Source organism: Colobus angolensis, unplaced genomic scaffold, assembly GCF_000951035.1.
Source record: "Colobus angolensis palliatus isolate OR3802 unplaced genomic scaffold, Cang.pa_1.0 Scaffold51, whole genome shotgun sequence".
NCBI classification, from domain to species: domain Eukaryota; kingdom Metazoa; phylum Chordata; class Mammalia; order Primates; family Cercopithecidae; genus Colobus; species Colobus angolensis.
Window position 1 is genome coordinate 424,840 of NW_012118599.1, and position 15,434 is coordinate 440,273.

The window sequence follows — 15,434 nt, forward strand, 5'->3', positions numbered from 1 at the left end:
GTCCTTTACATCCCTTGTAAGTTGGATTCCTAGGTATTTGATTCTCTTTGAAGCAATTGTGAATGGAAGTTCATTCCTGATTTGGCTCTCTGTTTGTCTGTTACTGGTGTATAAGAATGCTTGTGATTTTTGCACATTAATTTTGTATCCTAATGTGGTGGTTTTTAAAATCATAAGAGACAAGTATGTAATCACAACTTCTGGAAAATACTGTTTGAGACCATGTTGAACCATTCATTGGACTACCTTATCGTTATTTCAAAACTGAACTGCCATTTGATGCAAGCCTTACTATTCAAGATACTGTAATTAATAATAATTATGGTTAAGTTTCCACTTTTCTTGCTTTTTAGCTTTAGCCTTTTGGGCTTGTTCCTAGAATAATCACTGTCACTAAATTGCACAATTCAAGGAGCAGAATGTTTATATTCAACCCAAAGCCAACAAGGAATGCCCTTGGAGATGTGTCTCAGGGTGCTGCAGCCTTGAGTTCTTTATACATACCCCTCTTGTGCTTAGTGCATTGCGGTCCAGTTATTTTGTCTCTCCTATCTCTACATCTTCCACCCTCCTGATGGATATTGTTGGACACTGTGACTATTCCATTACTATTCTCTTAGGTTACGGGACTTAGAGGGCATTGGCAAATCACTGAAGTACTACAGAGATACTTACCACCCTTTAGATGATTGGATCCAGCAGGTTGAAACTACTCAGAGAAAGATTCAGGAAAATCAGCCTGAAAATAGTAAAACCCTAGCCACACAGTTGAATCAACAGAAGGTATGTAAAAATAACTCCCTCTGCTGAGGTTATGTCTGCATTTGGTCAGTCATGCTCCTCATCTTCCTTTCCTATGTTAAATGAAAAAGTCAACTCTTTAGAGGAAGGTGGAGAGTATATTAAAAATATTAAAATCTTGCAACCCAAACCTGCATACATGACTTATTTTTATTTCTTGGAAGTAATTTTTGAAAGCAATGAGTAATCCAAAAGTGGAGAGTGTTGGGATGGTTTTCAAATTCCTGATGATAATTTATTTAATCATAGGTATAGAAATCTCTTTGACACTTTGCTGGCCACAATAGTTTTCTGGGTTCCTAAATAAGTAAAAATGGTTATCTATGGAAAATTAGATACCACATTTGACAGAAAGTTTGAATGCTTTGCGATTTTTGTTCTATCTTTAGGGGCCAGTCACAGCTAGCTCTGTTTTTTTCAGGAATAGGTGGTGGCCAAGGGCATCGAGTCTGCTTTTGGATAATTCCTAAGGAGTTTAGTAATTTCTGCTTTGAAAGCCACATGGGGTGGGTCACTTCTGTGGCTTAATCTGGAAGTTTGTAATTTACCCATAAGGCAAGTTGCATATTAAGTGCAAAGGGCTAAGGAGCTATACTGTGAAGTGGTGTAGATGTGTCTTAGTTACTGAGCATCTTATGTAGTAGAATAGCTGAATTCCTTGTAATTTTTCTTCTAAACTGTGTATATTTATAGATGTTGGTGTCTGAAATAGAAATGAAACAGAGCAAAATGGACGAGTGTCAAAAATATGCAGAACAGTACTCAGCTACAGTGAAGGTAGGAAGATTCATTAACTTAAGTAAAATTTAATATTCAGGTATGTGATTCTACATATACTTTCAAAGCCATGCAAGTCATTTCACTCAGTGTTAGGAAGTAAAAAGAATCTTCATTTGAACTTTTTTGACACTTATCTAATAATTCTTTGTGAAATTAGTCACATGATAGCCCCCCAATTCATTCATCTTCTTCTCTCTCACATGTGTACACCCCTGCCACTCCCAGCCACTACAATAATTAGCTCTGTAGTTGGTTTCTTATCACTTTTCTCTCTTTCTTTCTTCTTTAACATTGTTAGGGTATTTCATGGAAGAACTTCTAACTTCCTCACTTAGGGGGACATTTTTCATGCTTTTCAAGTTATCATTGACAACTTTTCAGTTTTAGCCTTCCAGATCCATAGTTCCATTGCTTAGCCGGGAAAGGGGGGCTGCATAGGGCTACACTACTGTTACCTATATTTCCATGAGCTTCCAAACAGACTTGGGAAATTACCTGACCACCCTACATGTTTCTGATTTTGTCCCCATCTTGGAAACATCTCCAGGATTGGATAGATTATTAAAAATGTAATTTTGCAGTACAGTCATGTGTTGCTTAACAAAGGGGCTATGTTCCAAGAAATGCGTTGGTAGGTGATTTTTTTTCATTGTGTGAACATCGTAGAGTGTACTCACCTAAACCTAGATGTTACAGCTTTCTACACACTTAGGCTATATGGTACAGCCTCTTACTCCTAGACTATAAACCTGTACAGCATGTTGCTATACTGAATAGTGTAGGCAACTGTAATATAATGGTATCTATTTGTGTATCTAAACATAGAAAAAGTATAATAAAAATAGGGAATAAAATATAAAAAATGGTACACCTGTATAGAGTAGCTACCATGAATGGAGCTTGTGGGACTAGAAGTTGCTTTGGGTGAGTTAGTGAGTGAGTTGTGAGTGAAGGTAAAGGCCTAGGACATTACCGTACACCTCTATAGAATTTATAAACACTGTACACTTAGACTATACTAGTTTATAACAAAATTTCTTCAATAATAAATTAACATTAACTAAATGTAACTTTTTTATGTTATAAACTTGTAATTTTTTTAACCTTTTGACTCCTTTGTCATAACTCTTAACTTAAAACAACGAACACATTGTATAGCCATACAGAAGTATTTTCTTTCTTTCTATCTTTATTCTGTAAGCTTTTTTCTATTTTTAATTTTTTTTTTTTAACTTTTTAAACTTTGTTAAAGCCTAAGACACAAACATACACATTAGCTTAGGCCTATATAAAGTCAGGATCATCAATATCACTGTCTTACACCTCCAAATCCCACGGGAAGGTCTTCAGGGGCAATCACATGTACGGAGTCGTCTGCTCCTATGACAACAATGCCTTCTTCTGGAATACTTTCTGAAGGACCTGTCTGAAACTGTTATACAGTTAACTTTTTTTTTTTTTTAAATGAGTAGAAGTACACTCTAAAATAACAATGAAAAGTATAGTGTGGTAAATATATAGCAGTAACATAGTCATTTATTACCAAGTATTACATACTGAACATAATTGTATGTGCTATACTTTTGTACAACTGGCAGCACAGTAAATTTGTTTACACCAGCATTGCCACAAACGTGAGTAATGCATTGTGCTGTGACATCACTAGGCAATAGGTATTTTTCAGCTCCATTATAATTTTATGGGGCTACCATTGTGTATACAGTCTATCCTTGACTGAAATATTGTCATGTGAAACACGACTATATTTTCTGTATTTAAACTTAATATAATGAATCTAGGTTCTAATGATTTATGTCAAATCACTAAAGTTAATTTAGTGAATCTAGGTTCTAATTATCTGTGTTAACTTACTGTAGAATGAAACTCTAGTACTTTGCTTCAGTTCATTTTATTTTATTGACTCCTTTATACAGGACTATGAATTACAAACAATGACCTACCGGGCCATGGTAGATTCACAACAAAAATCTCCAGTGAAACGCCGAAGAATGCAGAGTTCAGCAGATCTCATTATTCAAGAGGTAATAAAAGTATGAGAGAAAGAGGGGAAAGGGCATAAAAGAAAGAACACTTTCTTTTTGAATTTTATTTTTTATTGTGATAAAACATACATAGTATAAAACTTACCATTTTAACAATTTTAAATGTACAGTTTAATGGAATTGCAGTATATCACAATATCGTGCAACTGGTACCACTGTTTATTTCCAGAACCTTTTCATCATCCCAAACAGAAAGTCTGTACCGAGGACAATATATTCTATTAAGGGTTTTTAAAAACCCTTCATAAATTTTTATTCAAGATTAATTATTAAGTATAGAGATAAATGTACTTCATGGTGAAATTTAGAAGAGAATTATCATTTACTATGATTTGCACAATAGTAATAAGCTCATTCTTACCATTTATTGTGGGGGAGTTGTGTGTTTTGCTGTCTAAAAGCCTACTGTAATTATTATTCAAAATTCATTCAACTTATTAAGAGTAACGGAGGTAATGCTTTTATTATTTTTTTCCTTACTTTCAGTTCATGGACCTAAGGACTCGGTATACTGCCCTGGTCACTCTCATGACACAATATATTAAATTTGCTGGTGATTCATTGAAGAGGCTGGAAGAGGAGGAGGTAATCATTAACAGTGAGCAGCCTGTAAATATAAAGGAGCTAGAGATGAGCAGTAACTGCAGTATAGTTTGGGAAAGCAAAACGTGTTTCATGATAAATTTATGTGGCTAGTAGCAGATGTACAAATAAATATTGAATTATAAAATTACAGTGAAAACGACTGAAGGCCTAGGATTTTGGTTTGTCTTTAAGATTCACTCAAATAGAAAGTCATTTCATTTCATGACTTTACATTTTCACTTCAGGACTCTAATATGGTGGGGTTAATGTCTTAAATAAATTATGAATTTTTGGCAGTTTGACAGAATATTTTTCAGCTTTCTCACAGCTGAGAAGTATACTTCTTTGAAGTATAGTTACTGCTGGTATGATGTCTACAGGAATACTACATTAACACATTTGTCTTAAGCATTTTAAATTAATTTGTATCTCAAGAAGTTATAATTATTATATATAATGTAAAGATGCTAACTTAAAAGTAGTAGATGTTTTTACAAAATGATGATACTTTTAAGAATTTTGGAGTTTTGGGTTTTTTTTTTTTTCAAAAAGATATAGCACGTGGCATTTAAAAAGGCTATTTAAATGCCATTCTGATTTGGAGAACTTCTGCAGCTTTGATTCTGCATTTAAAAATTATATTCAGAAATAGGAAGAGTAAGGAGTTATTTATAAAAATCAATGGTCACCAGAGGCTCTTGTATCTAATGTAAAAGGGAGTATGCTATGCTTTATTATCTTGATATACTTTCTATTCCCCAGAACAGACAAAAATAGTAGAATGAATGTTGAAATAAATAAATTGTGGGACATTAGCCATTTTAAATTGGACTGTTATTGAAATTCTAAAGGTGATTATGCTTAATGTAACTCCGTTCATATGAGAGCCGAAACAGCAGTAAACATCTATTGGATGTTACTTTCTCAGTTTCCTAAAAATGTGACCACTGTTATAAACTATTTTAGTCTGTTCAGAGTTAACAGTTTTCTGCAGCTAAATCACTAACATAGCTAATTGCAAGACTTTATAACACTCTTCCTTTGTGCTTAAGAGAACCAGGATATTTGTGACCATCTTAATTGCATGCATCTTTCATCTATGAAAGAACATCCATAATTTTCTTATATTTTTAGTCTTTGAGAGATCTTATTCCATTTTAAATGGTATGCAGATCTTTTAAATTGTATATGCAGTAGTTAAATATAAAATTAAATAAGTTCTTTTATTACATATCTGATTATACATATATGGGCCACTTACTTGATTTTTCTGATGAAGCAGAATGCTAGCAATTGATAGAAACAAAGAATATTTTAGAAGGCCGTAATTGAATGCAAGTTATTATTGTCATCCTTAAAAATGTCAAAGATTTATAATTAATTGAAACCAGCAAATACAGTTATGGAAGAACAAGCGAAGGCTATAATTTAAAATAGGTTAAAAAAACTACCGCTTAAGATTACATTAATGGAATGTCATGTAAAAGATACATAGCTCAATTTTTAGACTCAAAAGATTGGTGTTTCTGCAACTGAGGTTTGAAGACCCACATGAAAAACCTTGGTTTAAAGCAGAATTTTCTATAATAAACATAAAATCAAAGATGGATGCAAGTTGTTTCAGAAGTAATACTGATTTAGTTAAAAGAAATGTTACTAAAAATATCTGTAATAGATATTAGATATGAAAGAGATTCTTTAGTCTGCTGAGAACAAAATATGCAAAGTATTAATCACTGTGATTAAAGGGCAAGATTGAGGAAGATTTAGATAAAAGTTAAGGAAGTTATTTTTATGCAATTAAGTTTAAGATCCACAAGAAAGCAAGTCAGCAATTGGACTAAATTATTTCTAGTAATTTTTCTCACATATGCTAAAAAACTCAGGAGATATCCAGACAACATGATTCTTTTTTTTTTTTTTTCCCGAGACAGACCTCTGTTGCCCAGGCTGGAGTGCAGTGGCGCGATCTCAGCTTACTGCAACCTGCGCCTCCTGGGTTCAAGTAATTCACTGCCTCAGCCTTTCGAGTAGCTGGGATTACAGGCGCCTGCCACCGCACCAGGCTAATTTTTGTATTTTTAGTAGAGATGGGGTGTCACCATGTTGGCCAGGCTTGTCTTGAACTCCTGACCTCATAGTCCACCCACCTTGGGCTCCCAAAGTGCTGGGATTACAGGCGTGAGCCACCATGCCCAGAATAGATTCTTAACAAATCACTGCATTGACTAATGAAGATATTGAAGGTTCAACAACAGATATTTTCTTTCTGAGGGAATTTTTAGTTTTTTTAAAGAGCATGACGAAGAAAAAGAAAGGGCTCAGAATTTCTTAGCAATAGCTATGTTTTAAAGGAGGTTTGATAAGGAACTGAGACTGTCTTAGAAATAACCTCCTCAAGAAATATTGAAAACTTAGTATTTAAATAGATAAAATGCTCACGTGTCACAGTCTTGACCCTGATACTAAAATAAAGAAAATAGAGTGTTGGAGATAACAGGTTATGAGATTTGTTTCTGTATGAATTATTATTAGAAACCTTATTTAGGTTAGCGGAGAAAACAACTGAAATTCTCATCAAAATTATTGGAGATCAAGAAATTAGAGGAAGCAAAATAAGATGTATGGTCTATAATAGAAATTAAATTCTTGAAATTCACCAAAGCTTCTCAATGAAAACAAATCTGTCTAAAATAATTTCTCTATTCCTGTTTAAATTATTTTATGGTGATCTTGAGTTGATGATACAAAACTAACAACACTAGAGTATTAATAAAGAGAAATTAAATTGTAATTATAAACTAATCCTGATCATGTAGTTCTGTAATCAGTGTAAAGCATACTCCTCCCAGCTGACATTGATTCTGTCCCTAGAAGAGTAAAAAAATTTTCTTATAATTTTTTCTATACATTGGAGCTGAATCCCTAAGTATATATTTAAAAGCTATTATACTTAACAAATATTTTTATATTTATGGAGTATTTAAAGGTACTTGCCAAAGTGATTCATATGAGGCATGTTATTAACAACAGCAACAAAATCTCTGAGTATATGAAGCATATCTTTTCCAAAGCCGTCAGGACTGTAGCTGCCTTTGCATTAGCAATTCTGATGATTATAATTGTCATAATATGGCAAGTAAAAACAAATAAGGGATCTGACTTTACAAATTTCAAGTTATTATATAATTTTCCTTCTTCCCCATGTTATTTCCTAATTTGGCTCTCTGTTCTAAAGTTCTGTGCTTTGCTTTTTTAACCATAAGACATGGGAATGTAAGTATCATTTTTAAATTTCTATCAGGCTAGAAAACTAAATTCTTTAGCGTCATTTGGTTCCTATGTGTTGGGTGTTCTTCCTACCTCTTAGGGTTGCATGCAAGAGAAGAAAGGGCACCGTTGTGAGAGTTTTATTTTCCACTTTGTCACTCACCCAGTGTGAGTTTGCAGAATATCTCTCTTCCTCATTTCTCCCTTTCCTCATCTGTTGTAAGTTCCCTTCTTGCTATAAAATTCTAAGCTAGCTAATTTTTAAAATAAAATTATTCCTGAGGGACAAAAAGATATTCTTCAGAAAACCTGTCGTGAAGGATTTTTTGTCCTCTACTGCTGACTTTCTGAAGCTTCCTCTCTGAAGAAGGTGATGCTGCTGGTGGTGGTGGTGATAGCACTTGTTCTGCATTTGAGTTCACTTGGTTTTGTAAGTACTTTTATGAATATTGATTCATACATTGTAAGCTATTTTGAACAGAATAGGCTTGACACTTTGAAAACGTCTCTTGTAGATTAAAAGGTGTAAGGAGACTTCTGAACATGGGGCATATTCAGATCTGCTTCAGCGTCAGAAGGCAACAGTGCTTGAGAATAGCAAACTTACAGGAAAGATAAGTGAGCTGGAAAGAATGGTAGCTGAACTAAAGAAACAAAAATCCCGAGTAGAGGAAGAACTTCCAAAGGTCAGGGAGGCTGCAGAAAATGAATTGAGAAAGCAGCAGAGAAATGTAGAAGATATCTCTCTGCAGAAGATAAGGGCTGAAAGTGAAGCCAAGCAGTACCGCAGGGAACTTGAAACCATTGTGAGAGAGAAGGAAGCCGCTGAAAGAGAACTGGAGCGGGTGAGGCAGCTCACCATAGAGGCCGAGGCCAAAAGAGCTGCCGTGGAAGAGAACCTCCTGAATTTTCGGAATCAGTTGGAGGAGAACACCTTCACCAGAAGAACACTGGAAGACCATCTTAAAAGAAAAGATTTAAGTCTCAATGATTTGGAGCAACAAAAAAATAAATTAACAGAAGAATTAAGAAGAAAGAGAGACAATGAGGAAGAACTCTTGAAGCTGATAAAGCAGATGGAAAAAGACTTTGCATTTCAGAAACAGGTAGCAGAGAAACAGTTGAAAGAAAAGCAGAGAATTGAATTGGAAGCAAGAAGAAAAATAACTGAAATTCAGGATACATGTAGAGAAAATGCATTGCCAGTATGTGCGATCACACAGGCTACATCATGCAGGGCAGTAACAGGTCTCCAGCAAGAACATGACAAACAGAAAGCAGAAGAACTCAAACAGCAGGTAGATGAACTAACAGCTGCCAATAGAAAGGCTGAACAAGACATGAGAGAACTGACATATGAACTTAATGCCCTCCAGCTTGAGAAAACGTCATCTGAGGAAAAGGCTCGTTTGCTAAAAGATAAACTAGATGAAACAAATAATACACTCAGATGCCTTAAGTTGGAGTTGGAAAGGAAGGATCAGGCGGAGAAAGGGTATTCTCAACAACTCAGAGAGCTTGATAGGCAATTGAACCAAACCACAGGTAAGGCTGAAGAAGCCATGCAAGAAGCTAATGATCTCAAGAAAATAAAGCATAACTATCAGTTAGAATTAGAATCTCTTCATCAAGAAAAAGGGAAGCTACAAAGAGAAGTAGACAGAATCACAAGGGCACATACCGTAGCTGAGAAGAGTATTCAGCATTTAAATTCACAAATTCATTCTTTTCGAGATGAGAAAGAATTAGAAAGACTACGAATCTGCCAGAGAAAATCAGATCATCTAAAAGAACAATTTGAGAAAAGCCATGAGCAGTTGCTTCAAAATATCAAAGCTGAAAAAGAAAATAATGATAAAATCCAAAGGCTCAATGAAGAATTGGAAAAAAGTAATGAGTGTGCAGAAATGCTAAAACAAAAAGTCGAGGAGCTTACTAGGCAGAATAATGAAACCAAATTAATGATGCGGAGAATTCAGGCAGAATCAGAGAATATAGTTTTAGAGAAACAAACTATCCAGCAAAGATGTGAAGCACTGAAAATTCAGGCAGATGGTTTTAAAGATCAGCTACGCAGCACAAATGAACACTTGCATAAACAGACAAAAACAGAGCAGGATTTTCAAAGAAAAATTAAATGCCTAGAAGAAGACCTGGCGAAAAGTCAAAATTTAGTAAGTGAATTTAAGCAAAAGTGTGACCAACAGAACATTATCATCCAGAATACCGAGAAAGAAGTTAGAAATCTGAATGCGGAGCTGAATGCTTCCAAGGAAGAGAAGCGACGTGGGGAGCAGAAAGTTCAGCTACAGCAAGCACAGGTGCAAGAGTTAAATAACAGGTTGAAAAAAGTACAAGATGAATTACACTTAAAGACCATAGAGGAGCAGATGACCCACAGAAAGATGGTTCTGTTTCAGGAAGAATCTGATAAATTCAAACAGTCAGCAGAAGAGTTTCGGAAGAAGATGGAAAAATTAATGGAGTCCAAAGTCATCACTGAAAATGATATTTCAGGCATTAAGCTTGACTTTGTGTCTCTTCAACAAGAAAACTGTAGAGCCCAAGAAAATGCTAAGCTTTGTGAAACAAACATTAAAGAACTTGAAAGACAGCTTCAACAGTATCGTGAACAAATGCAGCAAGGGCAGCATGTGGAAGCAAATCATTACCAAAAATGTCGGAAACTTGAGGATGAACTGATAGCCCAGAAGTGTGAGGTTGAAAACCTGAAGCAAAAAATGGACCAGCAGATCAAAGAGCATGAACATCAATTAGTTTTGCTCCAGTGTGAAATTCAAAAAAAGAACACAGCCAAAGACTGTACCTTCAAACCAGATTTTGAGATGGCAGTGAAGGAGTGCCAACACTCTGGAGAGCTGTCCTCTAGAAACACTGGACACCTTCACCCAACACCCAGATCCCCTCTGTTGAGATGGACTCAAGAACCACAGCCATTGGAAGAAAAGTGGCAACATCGGGTTGTTGAACAAATACCAAAAGAAGTCCAATTCCAGCCACCAGGGCCTCCACTTGAGAAAGAGAAAAGCCAGCAGTGTTACTCTGAATACTTTTCTCAGACAAGCACCGAATTACAGATAACTTTTGATGAGACAAAGCCTATTACAAGACTATCTGAAATTGAGAAGATAAGAGACCAAGCCCTGAACAATTCTAGGCCACCTGTTAGGTATCAAGATAACACATGTGAAATGGAACTGGTGAAGCTTTTGACACCCTTAGAGGTATGCTCTGTGTTCTGAGACCTTATCAGCTACCTAATGTCAAATTTCTTCATTTGTTTCCTTTTTCTCCTAGACTAAATTTTTAAAACAGTTTTGAATATGATTGGCTCTTTGTAGTTCTGACAGAAAAATAATGCTATACTTTTTCTGGTAACTTACTTGAATCTTTATTATAAATTAACACTTTAACTTTTGAATGTTTGAGATTAAACATACGGATGTAGTAGATATGCTGTTATATCTGTGGAGATACATTTTGAAATATGTGACTATCAAAAAAGCTAGAAGAACCAAGCAGTTAGCTTTAACTTCTAACATATTCTGTGGCTAGATTTTTGTCTTAGTCTTTAAAGATATAATTTTAATACCTTTAATTGTCATCTAAGATAAAATTTAGACTCTGAAAATAATATAATACTTATTCATGAACCCTCCTTGGTTTGAAATTTTTCTTCTTTTCACTAATCTCATCTTTGTAATTCAAAGAATTATGTTTGGATTGAGAATGAGTAAAGTGACATAATGTTCTTGAGGTGACTTTTAACATTTTATAAATTCCTGTTACAGATAGCTAAGAACAAGCAGTATGATATGCATACAGAAGTCACAACATTAAAACAAGAAAAGAACCCAGTTCCCAGTGCTGAAGAATGGATGCTTGAAGGGTGCAGAGCATCTGGTGGACTCAAGAAAGGGGATTTCCTTAAGAAGGGCTTAGAACCAGAGATCTTCCAGAACTTTGATGGTGATCATGCATGTTCAGTTAGGGATGATGAATTTAAATTCCAAGGGCTTAGGCACACTGTGACTGCCAGGCAGTTGGTGGAAGCTAAGCTTCTGGACATGAGAACAATTGAGCAGCTGCGACTCGGTCTTAAGACTGTTGAAGAAGTTCAGAAAACTCTTAATAAGTTTCTGACGAAAGCCACCTCAATTGCAGGGCTTTACCTAGAATCTACAAAAGAAAAGATTTCATTTGCCTCAGCGGCCAAGAGAATCATAATAGACAAAATGATGGCTTTGGCATTTTTAGAAGCTCAGGCTGCAACAGGTTTTATAATTGATCCCATTTCAGGTCAGATATATTCTGTTGAAGATGCAGTTCTTAAAGGAGTTGTTGACCCCGAATTCAGAATTAGGCTTCTTGAGGCAGAGAAGGCAGCTGTGGGATATTCATATTCTTCTAAGACATTGTCAGTGTTTCAAGCTATGGAAAATAGAATGCTTGACAGACAAAAAGGTAAACATATCTTGGAAGCCCAGATTGCCAGTGGGGGTGTCATTGACCCCATGAGAGGCATTCGTGTTCCTCCAGAAATTGCTCTGCAGCAGGGGTTGTTGAATAATGCCATCTTACAGTTTTTACATGAGCCATCCAGCAACACAAGAGTTTTCCTTAATCCCAATAACAAGCAAGCTCTGTATTACTCAGAATTACTGCGAATGTGTGTATTTGATGTAGAGTCCCAATGCTTTCTGTTTCCATTTGGGGAGAGGAACATTTCCAATCTCAATGTCCAAAAAACTCATAGAATTTCTGTTGTAGATACTAAAACAGGGGCAGAATTGACTGCATATGAGGCTTTCCAGAGAAATCTGATTGAGAAAAGTATATATCTTGAACTTTCAGGGCAGCAGTATCAGTGGAAGGAAGCTACATTTTTTGAATCCTATGGGCATTCTTCTCATATGCTGACTGATACTAAAACAGGATTAAATTTCAATATTAATGAGGCTATAGAGCAGGGAACAATTGACAAAGCCTTGGTCAGAAAGTATCAGGAAGGTCTCATCACACTTACAGAACTTGCTGATTCTTTGCTGAGCCGGTTAGTTCCCAAGAAAGATTTGCACAGTCCTATTGCAGGGTATTGGCTGACTGCTAGTGGGGAAAGGATCTCTGTGCTAAAAGCCTCCCGTAGAAATTTGGTTGATCGGATTACTGCCCTCAGATGCCTTGAAGCCCAAGTCAGTACAGGGGGCATAATTGATCCTCTTACTGGCAAAAAGTACCGGGTAGCCGAAGCTTTGCATAGAGGCCTGGTTGATGAGGGGTTTGCCCAGCAGTTGCGACAGTGTGAATTAGTAATCACAGGGATTGGCCATCCCATCACCAACAAAATGATGTCAGTGGTGGAAGCTGTGAATGCAAATATTATAACTAAGGAAATGGGAATCCGATGTTTGGAATTTCAGTACTTGACAGGAGGGTTGATAGAACCACAGGGTCACTCTCGATTATCAATAGAAGAGGCTCTCCAAGTAGGTATTATAGATGTCCTCATTGCCACAAAACTCAAAGATCAAAAGTCATATGTCAGAAATATAATATGTCCTCAGACAAAAAGAAAGTTGACATATAAAGAAGCCTTAGAAAAAGCTGATTTTGATTTCCACACAGGACTTAAACTGTTAGAAGTATCTGAGCCCTTGATGACAGGAATTTCTAGCCTCTACTATTCTTCCTAACAGGACATGTTTAAATAACTGTGCAAGGGGTGATGCTGGCTGGTTCATGCCACTTTTTCAGAGTATGATCATATCGGCTACGTATGCAGTCTGTGAATTATGTAACATACTCTTTCTTGAGGGCTGCAAATTGCTGAGTGCTCAAAGTAGAGTAAGTTTTAAATTGAAAATTACGTAAGATTTAATGCCCTTCAAATGGTTTCATTTAGCCTTGAGAATGGTTTTTTGAAACTTGGCCACACTAAAATGATTTTTTTTTTACATAGAATATGGGATAAACTTGATGAACTCCAAGTTCACAACATCATTTCTTCAGAACTCCCCTTCATTGAATAGTGATCATTTATTAAATGATACATTGCACGCACTGAAAGAACACATCATGAAGCACCGTGGAATCAAAGAGAAAGATAGAAATTCGTTCCCACAGCCTTCAAGCTGCCGTGTTTTAGATTGCTTAAAAAAATGAAAAAGTTTTGCCTTTTTCTGTATATAGTGACCTTCTTTGCATATTAAAATATTTACCACAACATCTCATTTCTAGTTAAGTCTTTGCACTTGAAAGCTAACATTATGAATATTGTGTGTTGGAGGAGGGGAAGGATTTTTCTTCATTCTGTGTGTTTTCCTTATGTGTATAGTAGACATTCTGTATTCTGTCAGCCTTCTATGATACCTTTTTATCAGTACAATTATGATTGTAATGCTAATGCAAAGGTAGCAATTCAAAGATCTTCTAGTGCCTCATGAATAAAGTTGAGATTTAAAATTTGTGACATTGATGAAACAGCTGGGAGGTTAAACCAATCATTAAGGAATGTATGCCATAGCCTTCTTTGCTACCATAAACATTTTGGAGGTGCATCTGCTATGTGACATGGCAAATATGGTTAAGTGAATGAATAAAATGTTTTAGTAACCTGTGTGTGATGAAAAAAAACATTTTTACATTCTTGTTTGCTATGGAGAGGTCAGTTTAATAGCTAAGTCATTTAATGGAGTGTATATTTTTCTTACCGCTCACAACTGTCAGAAGTCACTGGAAGAAGAAAAGAAAGAGCATGTTGAAAAAGCCAAAGAATTGCAGAAATGGGTATCAAATATCAGCAAGACATTGAAAGATGCAGAGAAGGCTGGGAAACCTCCCTTCTCTATGCAAAAGGTATTCACAGAAGTCCTGGTTTAACAATAATAATAATAGCAGGGATGTTAACTGAGTTGACACAGTTTACCTAACACAATGTTTAATTTTTACCTTAATTTTCACATTGTTATAGGCCACTATAATGCAAATCAGAATGATTAAATAACTTGCGCAAAGAATCAAAGTTAGTGTGTGGCAGAAGAAGCTGTTTAATTCCAAAGCCTGAATGATACATATTGTTCTTATTTTTAGTAAATGAATTCAGTATACTGCTTTTCCTAGTAGTTAGGTCTGCTTCCTGATTATTACAATGAGAATAGCTGAAGAGCATAGTCATTCTGTTTTATGTCTAGAGTAGAGTAGATCCATGCACTCCATGTCATAAAGATATGTCATCTTATTCTTACAGATGTAAACAAAAAAAGTTTCAAGAACAATGAAAATACAAACCAGGATATTAACATTCTTGATTATTGATTTTAGTTGTGCTTTTCTGGGTCTTTTCCAAATCATAAGGAAGTGTCTACAGTCAATCACTGGAAATTCTAGATACCATCTTTTATCCTAGTGAATTCTTTAGTCTTAACGGGCTGTCTTCTGTATCCCAACTGCTTAGTGTTATGTTGGATGGCCACAGCTTGGGAGATGTCCCTGGTATCTATTGGACTGTACCACTTGAAACTCTTAGGATGTTGGTAGTTGGGGTGTAAATTTTAATACTGCTGCTGCTGGTGATAGCAGTGGGATTGCTGCTGTATTAAAAAAATAAATTTCCGCTAAGATAAGCATTTTTCTCAAGGAATACTTTCCTACACTGCCCTCCTGCTCTTGTCTGACATTTAGAAATTTCAAGGGCTATCATCCAATCTTAATATTAGCTCCCACTTTATCTAGCTCTGCATCAGTACTTACTTGTCATCTATTAAAATAGACATTGTTGACATGACTAAATAGGGGAAAGCATCAGTGCCTTCTCTTATTTTGGCTGTGATATGAGGCAAGTGTTCCTTATTTGAGGTTCTTCCTTGGAGAAGTTTACAGACCAGAGTATATACTTGAAACGTTGCTCAATTGAAA

The 15,434-nt window shown here is 35.7% G+C and overlaps 1 protein-coding gene across 5 annotated transcripts in view; it reads left to right on the forward strand.

The window, feature by feature from the left end:
• The window catches only part of DST (dystonin), a 496,305-nt gene that overhangs the window by 333,847 nt on the left and 147,024 nt on the right, over positions 1 to 15,434 (forward strand). For 4 of the 5 annotated variants that reach the window (XM_011960180.1, XM_011960181.1, XM_011960182.1 and 1 more), the window contains 5 exons: positions 621 to 783; positions 1,495 to 1,578; positions 3,516 to 3,623; positions 4,131 to 4,229; positions 14,247 to 14,375. In XM_011960180.1, coding sequence (XP_011815570.1) covers positions 621 to 783; positions 1,495 to 1,578; positions 3,516 to 3,623; positions 4,131 to 4,229; positions 14,247 to 14,375 — 583 coding nt within the window. Of the gene's footprint in view, positions 1 to 620; positions 784 to 1,494; positions 1,579 to 3,515; positions 3,624 to 4,130; positions 4,230 to 8,014; positions 10,745 to 11,311; positions 14,133 to 14,246; positions 14,376 to 15,434 lie in introns of those variants that run through there. The other variant, XM_011960184.1, reaches the window with a different exon arrangement.